The 15,651-nt window shown below is 37.5% G+C and overlaps 1 protein-coding gene across 3 annotated transcripts in view; it reads left to right on the plus strand.

Annotated features, from left to right (window-relative positions):
- The first annotated feature begins 2,851 nt into the window (after window positions 1-2,851).
- TCAIM (T cell activation inhibitor, mitochondrial) overlaps window positions 2,852-15,651 on the plus strand; it is a 35,185-nt gene continuing 22,385 nt past the window's right edge. The window contains exons 1-6 of one of the 3 annotated variants that reach the window (XM_060685828.2): window positions 2,852-3,210; window positions 4,158-4,223; window positions 4,805-4,928; window positions 6,550-6,703; window positions 8,650-8,902; window positions 9,619-9,741. In XM_060685828.2, the coding sequence (XP_060541811.1) occupies window positions 4,195-4,223; window positions 4,805-4,928; window positions 6,550-6,703; window positions 8,650-8,902; window positions 9,619-9,741 (683 nt within the window). In that variant the 5' untranslated portion in view covers window positions 2,852-3,210; window positions 4,158-4,194. Of the gene's footprint in view, window positions 3,304-4,157; window positions 4,224-4,804; window positions 4,929-6,549; window positions 6,704-8,649; window positions 8,903-9,618; window positions 9,742-15,651 lie in introns of all 3 variants that reach the window. The other 2 variants (XM_060685830.2, XM_060685829.2) reach the window with 2 other exon arrangements.

Genomic DNA, 15,651 nt, shown 5'->3' on the forward strand with positions numbered 1-15,651 from the left:
ATAAAAATTAATATGCTGTGTTTAACAGCCAAACAAGAAAGGGCATGCTGTGTAACAGCCAAAAAAATAAAAAAGGATATGCTGTGTTCAACAGCCAAAACAAATGGTTATGCTGTGTTTAACAGTCAAGAAATAAAAATGATTGGTTTAACAACAAAGATAAAGACAATAACGCTGGGTTTTTTTAAGGAAAATATAAAATGAGGTGGATAATTAAAGTGAGGAAGTGTATGTTGAGAGTGATAGTTAAGATAAATGAATAAGTTAGGTTTAATAATAGAAATAAAGATTATAAATTTTGAGTTTAATAGTTAGAAATAAAATGGGTATGTTGAAATTAAATATTTTTGGAATGTTTAACATACTTGTATGATTTATATTGTTAAAATATATCCATCTAAGCAAATGAAAGAGAAAAATGGATTGATAATTGGTTAGGATTTAAGATTTCAGTAATGGGTTTTTGGGGATAATAGCATAATTACATAGACAGATTTGAGGGAAATACTTGTTTAAAATATTTAGTTGTGTTAATTGAAAAATAAGATTTGTTAATGATTTGCTTTAATATGTGACCGGAGCAAAAGCTTCGTTTTGAAAAGATGTGCTTTATGTTTTTGTTTTAAAAATAAAAAAAATTATTAAAAAAAAAAAGAATTGGCTGGGCCAAACAGCCCTGCCTCGGAATAACGACGACAACGCCACTGCCGCCACCCCTTTCCACCTCCTCCAGAAAAGGGCTAAGCGAGTCACTCCTGCCGCCCCCCCCCCATTCTTCATATGTTGTGGTTCAAAGGGGGAAAAAACCCACAGGAAGTCCTGCTCCTGGTGCTGCTGGGGAAGAGGGACCGCAAGAACCGCTGTTGCTATGGGCGAGGGAGTGCCAGTGCCAGAAGCAGCGGGCTGAGGCTTCAATCCCTTCCCCTGGACAGCCTGCTCGGGCGGGGAGACAGGGAAGCCCCAGACTACAGATCCTTCTCACCACCCCCTCACACCCGGCGGTGGTGGTTCTTGTGCTGCCCTTTCCTGGCAGTTCTTGCGCTGCCAGAAGCAGCGAGCCGGGGCATCAACCCCTTCCCCTGGACAGCCTGCTTGGGAGGGAGACAGAGAAGCTGCAGACCGCATATCCTTCCCACAGCCCCCTTGGACCCGGCTGTGGCAGTTCTTGCGCTGCCAGTAGTGCATGCATAGGGGAGTGTGCGCAATGCAGGGTGCATGCATGGGGGAGCGTGCGCAATGCAGGGCGCCTGCACGGGGAGCATGTGCAGTGGAGGGTGCATGTGCCAGGAGTGTGGGGGGGTCGTGTGCACATGCACATGGGGGATTCGCATTGCATTATGGGTGCTGGCATGCTCACGCACTATCGCGCACGCACAGACACACTTCCAGCACGCAACGAGAAAGGTTCGCTATCACTGACCTAGATGTTGCTGCTGGAATTGCTGTTCTCCTTTAATGGCTTATCACTCTTTATTTTTGTTTTTTGTGACGTCTTTATCATGTAGGGAGTAATATAGGGAATTAAATATTCCTCAGGCAAGAATATTTAAGACGAGATAGTCCTTCAGATACTCAGGCCTTAAAATAACTTTTGGGTTAACATCAGCTGATTATACCACATTCATAACCCTAACTTGAATCAGTACCCAAGCAATGGCATTTTGTATTAAGCTTTTGTGCAAACTAGTTTTGTTCAAATTTGAGGTTTGAAGGCATAGACAACTATTGGATATGCATGTTAGTTCTATAATTATTCTTTAGCACACAATTCTTATTTTCAGGACTCTGAATTATTTCACTATTATAAGAGATGTAAACCAAATCTAAATATCAAAGAAACATTTAAATTAAGAACATTTAGTAGTGCAGACTTCTTCTTTTGTGGTCTGTATAGTTTATATATAATGTGGTTTATTCTAATGAACTCCATCACTGAGATGATTGGCAACCTAAAAATTCATTCTAAATTCCTTTTATTTTCCTATGTAGTTCCAAAGATCTTCTATCATTTGCATCTACATTATACCCTTTGAAAACTCATAAAGCATTTCTAAGTTGTCCAATTTCTGAAAAAAATCAATAATTAATCCTTAAGTAATTGAACAATAAATTTACTATTATATATTTGAATGTCACCATAGCACCTAGCTAACCAATTGTTCAGATCTTATTACTCGTTTGATTGACCTCCAAGAAATCTCAAGATTATAGATTAAATTGGGAAGTAAAACTTGTAGGAGGGCAAAAGAAACCTGTGTGTTTGTGTATCACCATAGACACTTAGGAAAGCTGTGTTGGACTGTAGTGCCCCAAAATCAGGGGCTTTGTTGTATCTTTTCAGATTAACACGTTTCATCAAAAGGCCTTAACTGCATCCTGAACTGCATTTTCTCCATCACAGTTGATAAAATGAACGTCAGCTCAGGAAACCTGATGCCTTTAAATAAAATGCACTTTACAAGTGCTACTAGAATTCTGATCCCTATAGCTGCTACTGGTCAAGGCCAACTGGAGAAGATTTAATAAGATAACTGCACACAGTGACTTAATGTTTGTGCAGTAGCTCCAATAGTTGGTTGGGAAGTTCATTCTTTATGCAGCAAAGATGGTCGGCCACTTATGATGTATCTACTCTGAAGTCTAGAATGAATGAACGATAAACGCTTTCAGGGAATGTGCCCGCCAGCCGGTTGAGCGCTGGCCCTTGTACATGCGCTCCACGAATCCCTCGAATAAAGACAAGGCTGAGGAGCTGTATGCCAGTTCCAATTAAAAGAATCGACGCTTTTCAACTGACGTTATAAAGGGACTCGATGCAGCTAAATTCATCTGCTAGGCGACGCGCCCTCCTAAAACGGCAGCGGCGCAGAATTGTGAGCGGTGCCGCTCCGCCTTTCAAAACGCGGGGGGGGGGACGGGGGGAGGGCGAGGGTTGTGACGTTGAGGGGGCGGCAGAAATACGTTGGCGTTGCTTGGCGGGCGGAGGCGCCTCCTACACCTCAAAAGGTCTTCTTGGGCGGAGGAGGTTCCTTGTGGAGGGAGTGTATCAGGCCGTGTGCACCTTAGGGCCTTTCCGTGTGAAGCCATGATACCCCGGTTCCTTGAAGAAACAGCTGAGGCGGGGAGCGGCAGCAGACGGAGCGGTTACTGTGACGGGAAACTGTTGGTGTAACACCCCAAACGCCTAATGACTGGGTTGTAAGAACAAGGGTTTGTTTTCAGTGCTTTAATAATTTCAGGTTTGAATACCTATTGGGCATTTGTCTGGGTCGTTGTACGACTTCCTCCACTGATGCCCTTCGCGTAAGCCTTTAAAGTCTTGAATTCAAGTTGGCCTTTCGTGTGTGTGTCTCTGTGTGTTAAATACCGATCCAGGCACTCCCAAAGAAGCTAAGAAATAAATGGATTTTGGAATGGCATGCAGCTTAATGTATCTACTAACCACTTTCTGTTATATAATAAGTGTATTTTGTCTGTATTTTAAGTACATGAAGTTAATTGCCTTATATAAGCTTCTTAAAAACTTTTACAATGTTAATAATTAAGAATCTGATGAATATCGTAACTATACCGGTATACATGTTTAAATAAAATAGCACCTAGATAGCATTTGCTATTCTTGAAAAATTAAACATGTTTAGATCTGATCAGTCCTTCTATAGGAGGCTTCCAGAAAATCCCAGTGCTGTAAATTAGATTGGAAAATCAAACATATTGAAAGAAGGCATTAGCTAACAATTTCTGTGTTGTTGAAAGAAAAAGACAAGTTCAATTTTTAGTAGCCTTACATTTTTTTTAAGTACACAAAAATTTAAATAATGGAGAAGAGAGTTATCATTTCATCAGCAATAATTCTGATTCAATACCATTTATCCTTCTGGTCCATTTCATCTTAACTTTGAATTGCATGCCAAGGGAAGTAGCTGTAATATTTTTGTATCAGAATGATTGAGATTTATTGTTTTGAGGACACATCTTCCTTTCAACAATTTGTAACCTATCAAGTTTTTGTTCCACAATGTTAAGCAGACAGTAATTTCCATTACTTAAAATAATTTAGTGTAATATCAAATATTAATTTTTCAGTTATATTTTGTAACTTGAAATATAAGTAGCACTAGAAAATACGCATTAATGGTTTTTTTCTTTGTTTATAGAAATTTAGAATCAGTTTGGAATCCAGATTAAACAGAGATGTTTTGCCATTGGTTGATAGTAAGGAGGTAAAGTGGTTTTTTGTAGTTTTTAACATACCATTTTAAATGGTTATATTCCTTTGAATAAAAAGTGAATTGAATTCATAGAATTCTTAACTTGATTCAATAATTTAATCTATAAATTACATTTTTTTAATGTCAGGCAAGTACTTTTTGTCAGAAAATATAGGTAGTTCTTGACTTATGATCACAATTGAATCCAAAATTTCCATTGCTGAGTGAGATAATTCTAAAGTGAATCACTGCAGTTATTAAGTTAGTAACATGCTTGTTAAATGAAACTGGCTTCTAAATTGACTTTGTTTCTCAGAAGGTCGCAAAAGATGATCACATGATCACAGGAACTGCAACTGCCATAAGTATGAGCTAGTTGCCAAGCATCTGAATTTTGATCATGTGACCGTGAGGATGTTGAAATTTTCATAAGTATGAAAAATAATTACGTCACTTGTTTCTATGCTGTTGTAACCTAGAATGATCAAATCTAATTTTATTGGCTTATCCATTCTTAATGTAACGTGTTATTACCCTGAGCAAAACTTTGTGTTCTCTTTGGTTGGCTAACAATGTTTGTTTGTTTGTTTAAGGTTATGTTTCAAGAAACTACAATTGCAGGCAAGAGCATTATCTGGGGCTGATGCTATAAATGCTCTGCGACCATTCTATTTTGCAGTACATCCAGATTTTTTTGGTCAGCATCCCAGAGAAAGGGTAAAAAACTTCTATTTTTTGAGATACAATTCTATGTATTTAAACAAATTTGAATTTTGAACTTACTTAAGACTGCACTATTTAATACTTCTAGATTAACTGAAGTGTGTACTAGTAGCTTGTTAATCTGACATTACTATTGTAATGTAGTATTTTCCACACAAAACATGTGCAAATTGTTTACTATTAAACTATGGTCTATCTGTTTAAAGAGACATCCTTCTATAAAAAATAAAGATTATTCATTTATCATGCTTTTGCAACATATATATGTACTTATAGATCAGACAGAATGGATAAATCAGATTGGTGTAAAAATGAAAGCACCAGGCTACAAACTGGGAGAAACTGGGATACCATGAGTTCTGATCCTGATTTATGAATGAAGCCAGATGGGTTAGATTGAGCCAGTCACTTCCTCTCAGCCTTAGGAAGAAGAAATGGCCCTGAAAATACCAAAAGCACACACTCAGAAAGAACTTGGATATGAGAAAAATATTGCTTACTTACAATAAAGAAATTAAAATGTGTGCAGTTAACTGGAGCCTACTGTAAAACAATGTTCACCTGGAATTTGGCTAATCCCAACCTTCTTAGATTTAGAAAAGCCATTAAAACTTGATATATATTTTTGGCAGACTTGGAAAATGGAAATTACAACATTGGTTGTTGTTTTTTGGCAATTTGGATAACTTATTTATTTGATTGGTGCTGCCCAGACACATAATAGCTATATGGTTTTTGTTAGATATATGTAGTTTGAATTCTGTATATTTATTTAGGTATACGATCTCCTCATAGCATATAATTCTAGTTAGTTTACTTTATTGATTAGTTCTTGGGCCATATCAAAGTGCAGAGTTCCAGACACAAATTATTACTAAAATCTGATAAAAACAATTTAAAATAAAATTGGATAAAATACAATTTAAAATGAAATTGGAATAAAATACAGTTTAATATGAAACTGGAATGAAATAAAATATATTTCGGTATCACCCCAGTGGTGGGTTGCTCCCGGTTCGGACCGGTTCTTGCGAACCGGTAGTAACGGCAGCAGGAGGCTCCGCTCACTCAGCCAGACGTCATCACAAACAATCTGTACATGTGCAGAAACGCGCGCACGTGCTCCCATTGCAAACCGGTAGCAGAGGTAAGTAGAACCCACCCCTGTATCCCCCTATAATCTACCCCAAGCATATGCCGATTTCAACGGAACCATTTTGCTTAAGTACTGTGCTGTGTTAAATGTTATTTTCAGATTCTGGCCGCACATAAGGTAAGTTGTTTTGATATGGGGATATAATTCTACTAAAATAAACATGTAAACAACCTTTCATTAATTGAATGATTTCTGGGATTCTTTGGCAAAGACAATGGCACAGGTGAATTTTTTTCATTTACCATTGAAACAATCATAATGTGTTGCTTAATAGAAATTCTGCAATATTCTAAACAACGCACCATATAATCTTTCATATAACTGAAAAAATCCAGTTAAAGAAAAATATTTCATCATCTGGAATATATTTTATTAATCAAGGTGGTTGTAATCTATTTCTTGGAATACATCTGCTTTAATGTAATCAGCATCTGCATTTTAGTATTTTGTTATTTTCAGGAAATCAATGAAAATTCTCTGAAAAGATTAAATGGTTATTTAGAAAATCTCCAGAAACCAGGCTTCAGATCATTTAAACCAACTCAACTCACTTTTTATGTACGAGAGAGAGAACAAAGCCCTTCCAGTGTCCAAGAACCATTTGGTGCTGCAGGTATTTTTAACATTTGGAATTTTACTAAATCATTGACAGGTTTTGGATAACTGACATTCCTCTTGTGTTTGAAAAATTTTTACATTATGTGCCAGGAAATCTTCAATATATCTCCTTGAAATGATCCCAAATTTCCTTCTGTATCCATAGTGACTTTACTATTCCTTTTGTCAGTATATAAACGCAATATGTACCGATAGTCCTTGAATTATATTCATCCAATGACTGTTAGAAGTTACAATGGTGCTGAATGTACAATGGTTACTGTTAGTTCTTGGAGATATACTTGTCTAAGCACTTGCACCACCATGATCATATGATTTCAGTCTGGGTCTTTGGGTACCCATTTGTACATATGTTGCCAAGCATCTGCAATCACATGATTGCCATTTGCCATCTTCTCTGCTGTTTTACCCAGAAAGATATTGGGGAAGCCAACAGGGAAAGTTGCAAGTTGCTTGGATGGCACTATACACCCTTCTTAAACACATGCAGGGCTCTCATGAACCCCTGCATGCTATACCTGACCTGCTTAGTGCCCCTTGTCTATCTTATACACCCCCCTAACTTCTGAATCAACTCTTTACGCATCCCTGTACACCCTCCCTGATCAGCATGGCACCTCTCATGCAGCTACATGCACCCTTCCTGACCACCTCCACATCCCCTCGCTCTCTTCCTTACCTAGAAGCAGCTACTTGCCTGCTGGGCTGGAATCTGCAACTTTGTGCAGGCTTCACCACTGACTTTGTGGAAAGCCAGCAAGAAGTTGCCTTGCTTAACTGCTTAGGGATTCAGTTGATGATGTCAGCCAGACTTGTGGGGATTGCAATTGCTAAGCTATGCAGTCAGACTTTACATACTTTAATGATAGAAGTTTTAGTCCCAATTGTGGATGTAAGTCAAGGACTAACTGTAAACTGCATAATATCTTGCCTGATTTAGTGGTAGGATATTCATTTGAAACTAAAAGTTACATGCAGCCTTGCACTTCCAAATAGTATATCGGGGCTTAGCTTTTTTCTGTTACTAATATTTTCCTTGTGAGGGGCAGTTTGGTATAGTGGTCAAGGTAGCTAGCAGGCTAGAAACTAGAAGACCATGAGTTCCACCTTCATCACAAAGCAAAATGCATAACCTTGGACTTTTTCTCAATTCTAGGAAAGAGGCCATGTGAAATCACTTAAAAACTTTGTCAGGAAAATTGCAGGGATTTATCCAGGCGGTATTTGAGAATCAGACATGATTAAACAGAAAAAAAAAATCCCTGAGAATGTTATTGTGGAAATAATTGCATAATTAAAAATCATCTCCAGGGGGGAAAAATAGGATATTCTTCTCCAATCTGGTGTCCTTCATGCTGGCTGTTTTAGCTTAATATAACTGGAATGCACCAGGTTGTGAGATTGCTGTAAATGATTAATGTCTATTTTGTTCATTCGTTTTATTCCATTAGTATACTACAGAATTACAGAAGATTATGAAATATAGTAATGGATAAATTATGCATAAAATTGATAATTATTTTGAAATCTCAGTATAATTATGTTTCTATACAGATAGTAGATTTATTTATTTAGAAAGTTTGTATGTTGTCACGCTCTTATTATACTGTGGTTTATATAAAAATAGTATCCATTTATATATTTTTATCAAGCTCTTGCAGATCAAATATCTGACCAAATATAGTGATAATCAAAAATAAGATTAGTAAAGCTCTTTATAGGAAAATATACTGCTATCAATCTTGATACAAGTTCTGCTGAATTCATGCAGCAGAACTTGTATCAAGTATTCTCAATAAAAACCAGATCTTTATAACAATCTCAGACTTAGCATGCTTAACGTTTAGTCTTCAGCTCTGATTTGCATTGTCTTTTAAAGCAAGTATAGAAACTATATAAATGCATTCATTTAAATACAGCTTTGTTCTGTGCATTTCATAGGATTTCGAGCAGTGAGTTTTACTTTGCGCACCAAAGACTTGTTAAGCACAGTGTTAGATATCTTGAACTCCTGCAGTTTATCTACGGATCATGTCCAAAGCTTGAATGGCAGTGTAAATAATCAGTCTACTCAGGAAACCAAAAGAATGTTTCCCAGGCCTATTAAATGGGACAAGACATACTATTCTTTTACTGGATTCAAAGATCCTGAGGAAGAACTGGAGCAAGCCCAGAGGATGGAAACTACCCTGAGGTAGTGATGTAAAAACATGCTCAGTTTACTTCTTTACGAACTATTCTGTTTGAGGCAGAGATCTTTCCCAGCCAATGAGCCCATTGTCTTTCTTTGACCATGCACTTTTATATTTTAAACTTGATATCAGCAAACTACAAGATTTCTGCCTAGAAAACGTCTTCACTTTCATTTTATATCCTCCAATTTTCACTGAATATTGAAGTGAAAGTACTGTATTTGCTTTTTAGATTTAAATTTCTGAAAAACATATTCATTAAACAGGAATGTGTTTTCATTTAACATCTCATGAACAGAGAAGCGTCTATAAGAAAATTCTGTAAAGAAATATAATCCCTCTATGTGCAATAAGTTAGATAGCATTAGAATCTTAAATGCATGTTTACAGCTACAGCGGGACTAGAGAATCTTGGAGGGACGGGTCAGGGGGTTGCTGACTTGTATGCTCAAAAAACCCACTTCCAGTTCAATATTACATAAAATTAGACTATAGCTAATTGTAAATTATGCATAAAATGGATTTTGTACTGGGTCTTTGTATTAGTTATATATTGTTAGTGCTAATAGCCATTAGATATTTTTCTGTTCTCTCATGATTTTTAATTTTTAACTGAGAATAGCAGACTCCCAACAATGTTTTGCTTATTTATTGTGCTGCTAATTTTTAAATGCAGTGGTAATCTGTATTTGTTTCTTACCACCTCTTACCCATGTAGCTCCTGGTTAGATAATAATGAAAAAAGTGCCACGAAGAAGTTGAAGGACAGCTTACCACTCAGAAAAGAATTAGATCGTTTGAAAAATGAACTGTGTCAGCAGTTGCAGCTCTCTGATATTAGGTAATATATTAACTTTTTGGAGAAAAACAAACTTTTTATAGAAGTTTCAAGATAAATAGAAAAATAGATCTAAAATAAATGGACCCTAGCATACATTTTAAATTATGCTAAAACATGTGCTCTGATGAAGATGATTATATATAAAGTATGAGAAAGATAGTGCCATGCCTGGAAACCATAATACTTGTGTGCCTTGAGGATCCAGGCCTGCCACAATCATACCGTGGGAAGTTGGGAGGGGGGATTGCATGAGTGAAGTAGAGATAGCCATAACAAACTTCTCTATGAGAAATTCAAGGCCATGGTGTCCGGCTGCTGTGCAAAAAAAAAATTGGAGGATTTCTTCTGTACGGGAAAGAACTGATTGGAGCTGTATGGACATGTAGGAGATGTGAGCAAGGTCTTGAACTTTCTTGTGGGTAGGAAAATCAGGAAGCTTTCAGATTCAGTTTTTCCCAGATGTGCCAATATGACATCCCTAATAAAAGTTAGCTTTGAGGAACTTCAAGCCTCAGAGTTTGATTTTGTTGGGGGTGTTACTTGGAACCCTGACAGATAGTTTTTACTTTCAAAAAATGCCCTATTTGTATCACAATTGCTTTTCCAAGAAATAATTGCTTGCTTAGTTTTTCTATCAAAGTAGTGGTTACATTTTATGTAAGGCTTATAATGCTCCTCCAAGCATTTTAAGTATTGTTTCTCTTTATTTTTTTTAATTTTATGTAGTACATAAAAAGTTTAGTATTTAGTAGTATATTTTAGTAAAAATATTAAAACATAAGAATATTCTTGTCTACAAACTACCAATTCAATGGTTTCTAAAGGAAGTTATTTCAAAAATCCAATATTTCTTTTTGTAATTTGTAATTAGCCTGTGACCTGATTTTTCTGTGAGTTCACAGGATTTGCTGAAAGACATAATGCAAATGTAACTCTTATATTTGAGGGGTTTATTAAGAAAATTCATTAAGGTAAAAAAACTCACTGCAGAACATCTTACCATAAATCATCATTAATTTATGAGAAATCCGTTGCATTGAGTAAAAAAAAAAATCCGTGGTGTATCTTCTGTAAAGCATTTTCTGAATCTTACCAAACAACTTTCTTCAATCTTTTGTGAAATTGCACAAACCAACCAGTTTTTAGTACTACTCAGACCAATTTAGGTTGGGCACTCTTCCATAAATCTATAAGTTTTTAACAGCCATTACTGTTGTCTTAGAATTTAAAATAACTTTATTGTCACTTTGAATGTACACTAATTGGCATACATTAAAATGAAATTTTGTTGCATACATCTCTCAAAGGGTCACCACCTCCAATATACACTACATAAACATGACAACATACATACATACATACATACATAGTTGTCTGCACCCCCAGATACTTAATACTGTTGACCACCTCTACAGTTTCATCCTTGATACTAAATGGAGTATGACAATCCTGGCTCTTTCTAAAATCTACAGTTATCGCCTTTGTTTTATTAACATTTAGAACCAAGTTACTTTTATTGCACCAGTCCACCAGGGCCTTCACCTCTTCCCTATAAGCATCTTCAGTGTCATCCTGGATAAGACCCACCACTGCTGTGTCATCCGCATACTTCACAATATGATTTGTAGCAGATTTGGCACAGCAATCGTGGATCATCAAGGTGAAAAGTAGCGGACCCAAGACACAGCCCTATGGGGTGCCTGTACTCAAGGAGATGGAGTTGGAAACAAACTGAGGCCTATCAATAAGGAAATCTATATCTATTCTTAGATTCTGCTTGCCATTATATCTCTTCTATCAAAGTTCTGCTAATTCTTGCCAGTCCTCTATCCTTACTTTTTAAGTAAGTAATGTCAATCCAACAGGAATATTCCTTTTTCTACAGAAACATTTTCAACAGGAAATCTGTTCTATATTCAGTTTCTACTTACCTGGTAATGTAAAAAATGTTTGACTGTCTGGGAAGGTGCAGGAATAGCCAGCAGAAGCCAACACTGAAAAAAAGTGTTTATATTTACAGATATTGTTTTCCAGATATGTTTTCTTTTAAAAAATAGCCTTTGTTATTATTTTTAACAAATAAATTTATTTTTGAAATGGGAAAATTTAGGCTGAATCATTAAATCCTTTTGGTACCTATGAACAATTAGTATTTTTAAAGTAATTGAAGATTTTTAGAAGATAAAATGAGATTTCCCATTTTACTGAGAAGGCAATTTCAACTGAGAATTATTACAAGAGAAGGCCCCTTATTATATATATCTATCAGTATTAGACAAAATCAAGTTTCCTCATTTCTTCCTATTCCCCATCTATCACTAAGTAAACATCCAAGTATAATGTATTTTCTTGCACTGGTGCACTTAAGAAAAACCTCCAGTCTTTAATAACGAAATGCTTTTAGCCAAATCCTATACATTTCTATTTAGATAGTGAGCACCACTGCATTCCATTAGTTTACTTTTTCAATTTTTCAATAATTAGTTCAATACAAAAGGCTTTTTAGCTCTATATTCTATTCTCAACAAGGCTACCAATTATAATTTAGAAGGTGGCAAGATTTTACTTTGTGAAAGGTCATCTATCTGTAAACTTAAATTATAGTATAAATAGATACCCATGTTTTTCCCAAAAATAAGACCCAGTCTTATTTCTTTTGGCCTGCAAAAATAAGCCCTAGTGCTTATTTTTGGGGAGGTCTTATTTCTTTTGAGTGCCACCACCGCAAGGCAGAGGATGGAGCTGGCCCACACGCCCAACACCAACTTCCCTCAGGGTCCCTGCAGCCAGGGCATCCATGCCCCAATACCTGCCTCACCACTGGCACGACACCAGAGTAGGAGGCCGATTGATGTGTTGATTTTACAGTCGTGAGGTGAGGCAGTTGTCGGGGCATGTATGACCTGGCTATGGGAGCCCTGAGGTAAGCCAGTGCAGGGCATGTAGGGCAGCTTCACCTCACTGCCTCACCTCATGTCTGTGGCACTGGCATGTTGCTCGGCCTCCTGCTTCGGTGCCACACTGATGCCGGAAGAAAAATTGCTGGCTGCTACATGGGATCCTCCTGCACATGGCTATTGGTGCTGCCGCCATGAGGCAGTTGTAGTGTGGATGGCCTGGCTGTGGGATCCCTGAGGTAAGCCAGTGTACATGTGTGGCAGCTCCACCCCCCCACCTACACACACACCTCACCTCATGTCGGTACCGTGAGCAACTAGACAGAATGGGTGGCTGAGTGGCCACACAGGTGCTTAAGTAGGGCTTATTTTAGGGGTAGGGCTTAGGGTTATATTGGGCTCACATGCAGAAAACATGCTAGGGCTTATTTTTGGGATAGGTCTTATTTTCAGGAAAACGGAGTAGTATCAGTAACTATACTGATGCTGAAGGTTGTAGCTATAGTCTAATTCATCGTTACTATTTAAATAGAAGAAAACTGTTCCTAAACCATCACTTAACTTATTTTTTCTCATCGCTTAAGCTTTCTCTTTAATATTTAAATCTGATAAAGTGAAAGTGCATGATATTATGAAATTGAAATTATTTACATTGCAGTAACATTTAAAGTACTGTTTTTTCAATCAACTATCAATATTATGTATGGCTGACTTCTGGTTGGCACCGCAGGCTCCGTGGACGGTCTTTCAAGACCGCCAGCCCTGCGTCTCCGTAAAAGCCGCTTTGACAGCGCAAATTGGCTGTCTAGCGGCTGAAAAACTCTCCTTTGGGAAAAGAAGGAGAGGAGAGCCGGTGGGCGAGAGTAGAGCTCCCCGAAAGCCCTCTGGAACATTTCCAGAGGCTTGGAGGGTGAGAGCTCCCCAGCCAGTCTGCCAAGAAGCTCCGGAGCCAGGACGACTCTGCAAAGGCAGAGCGAGAAGCCGCGATCCGATCCTGCTTTTAAAAGTGAGTTTGATTGATTGCAAGCGCAGGCAGAGCGGAAAACAGGAGAACAAGCCTTAAAAGTAGAGAGCTTAACTCCGAAATTACTTTGTTTCAACTTGAATCTTATTGAGCTGGAGGCGGAAGATGGCGTCTTTGTTATGGTTTTGAAAGTGAAAGCCAGAAACGAAAGTGCTTGAGAACTTTGCGCTGGGAGAGTAGATTAGCTGCCTATTAACTGCTGGGAACTGAGAGTTTGTGGAGGAAAGAGAAAAAAAAACCTACCCTGTTTGGCAAATTAGAGACTATAAATTACAAACATCTTTAAAGACTTTGTGGCTTTTAAAGAAAAGAGTGGGGGGGAAGGAAAAAAATGGCTTCTAGACAAGTGAAACCAGGAGTTGTTAAAGGAGGGGGAGGTTCTCCAGTTGGTGACACAGAAAGCACAACTTCCGGCTGATTCACAGAGCCAGACTCAGAGTCAAGATGCAGCACTTAATGATTTTAAAGAAGTTATGAAAGAAGCCATGAATAATCAAGCAACAGCAATGAGAGTGTCAGGGCATTTATTAATCCCATGTTTGGCTCTGGGACTAATTACCCTGGTTTAGAGGAGGAGATGAATCGAGGCTTATTCCAAGTTGCAATAATCTGAAAAGAAACACGAGGAAGGTTTCTAATAAAACTCATTTATTTGTTATAAAGAAAATAAAACACCTCACTAACTAAGAAAAGTTAATTGTTACATTTTTGAAAGTAATTCTTGCCGGCTATCTGAGCCGGACCTCTGGCAACAGAACAAAGGAAAGAGTGAGAGAGCAAGTGAAGGAATGTGGGTGGATACGGAAACACGTAGTTTACTGATAAGAAGTTGGCAAAGCTACGGAGAGTCTGACAGTCCAGAAATGATGAGTTCAGCTGGCAAATAAAATAACGCAGTGACATTCCCCTTCTTTTGCCAGTTGAGCGAATATCAGTACATCATCAAATAAGGCACATCTTCTCACGCAGATACTCATGTTGAGCTGCTGGAAGTGGTTTGTTGAGCATATCAGCAATTTGATCATGTGTAGATACATATTGCATTTTGACAAAACCTTTTTTCACTAAATGCTTTATGTTTTGGTAACGGATGTCAATGTGTCTGGACCTAGAACCTGTGAAATGAGATTCAGAAATATAAATCACCGATTCATTGTCTTCCATCACGGTGATCGGTCGGATCGGGTGTGTCCAGATATCTGTGACTAAAGCATCAAACCAAGTTAGAGAATTACATGCATCTGAAACACAAGCATATTCAGCTTCAGTAGATGAACAAGAAACAAAATTCTGCTTACGTACTTGCCAATAAACAGGACATCCATTTAAGAACATCATATAACCTGAAGTACTTTTACGTGATTTCTTATCACTTGCCCAATCAGAATCTGCATAACAACATAATTCTGCATAATCAGTATATGTTGGTTCTAACAATAACTTCATGTGTTTAGTGTATTTTAGGTATCTCAATAATTTCTTAATACATGTCCAATGAAACTGTTTTGCCTTACCTACGTGTCGAGATAAGAGATTAACACTAAGTGCAGTGTCGGGTCTGGTCCAACTACTAATGTACAATAGTGACCCAATGACTGAACGATAAAGTGTTTGATCCTCGAACTCAGGACTTTCTTCTTGTGTCAAGTTATGAAAATCTGTTTGCATGGGTGTCTTTGTTGTGTTAGCATCCTTCATGTTGCAATGATGCAAAACTTGTTCAATTTTATCTTCTTGTAAAAGACTAAACCCCTTCTGTGTCTTTTCAATCTGAACACCTAAATAAGTGCTAATGTGACCTAATGATTTCAATGTGAAGTATCTCTGCAAAGCTTTGGCAAAAATTTCACTCATTTTCTTATTTGGACCAATATAAACAATATCATCAACATAAACAAGAACTATCTCATATGCATTGTTAGATCTTTTTGTGAACACGCACTCATCAGTTTCGGACTTAATAAAGCCCATTGAATTTAGTTTGTCAGT

This window comes from Pantherophis guttatus, chromosome 4, assembly GCF_059756535.1.
Source record: "Pantherophis guttatus breed Tessera chromosome 4, ASM5975653v1, whole genome shotgun sequence".
NCBI classification, from domain to species: Eukaryota; Metazoa; Chordata; class Lepidosauria; order Squamata; family Colubridae; genus Pantherophis; species Pantherophis guttatus.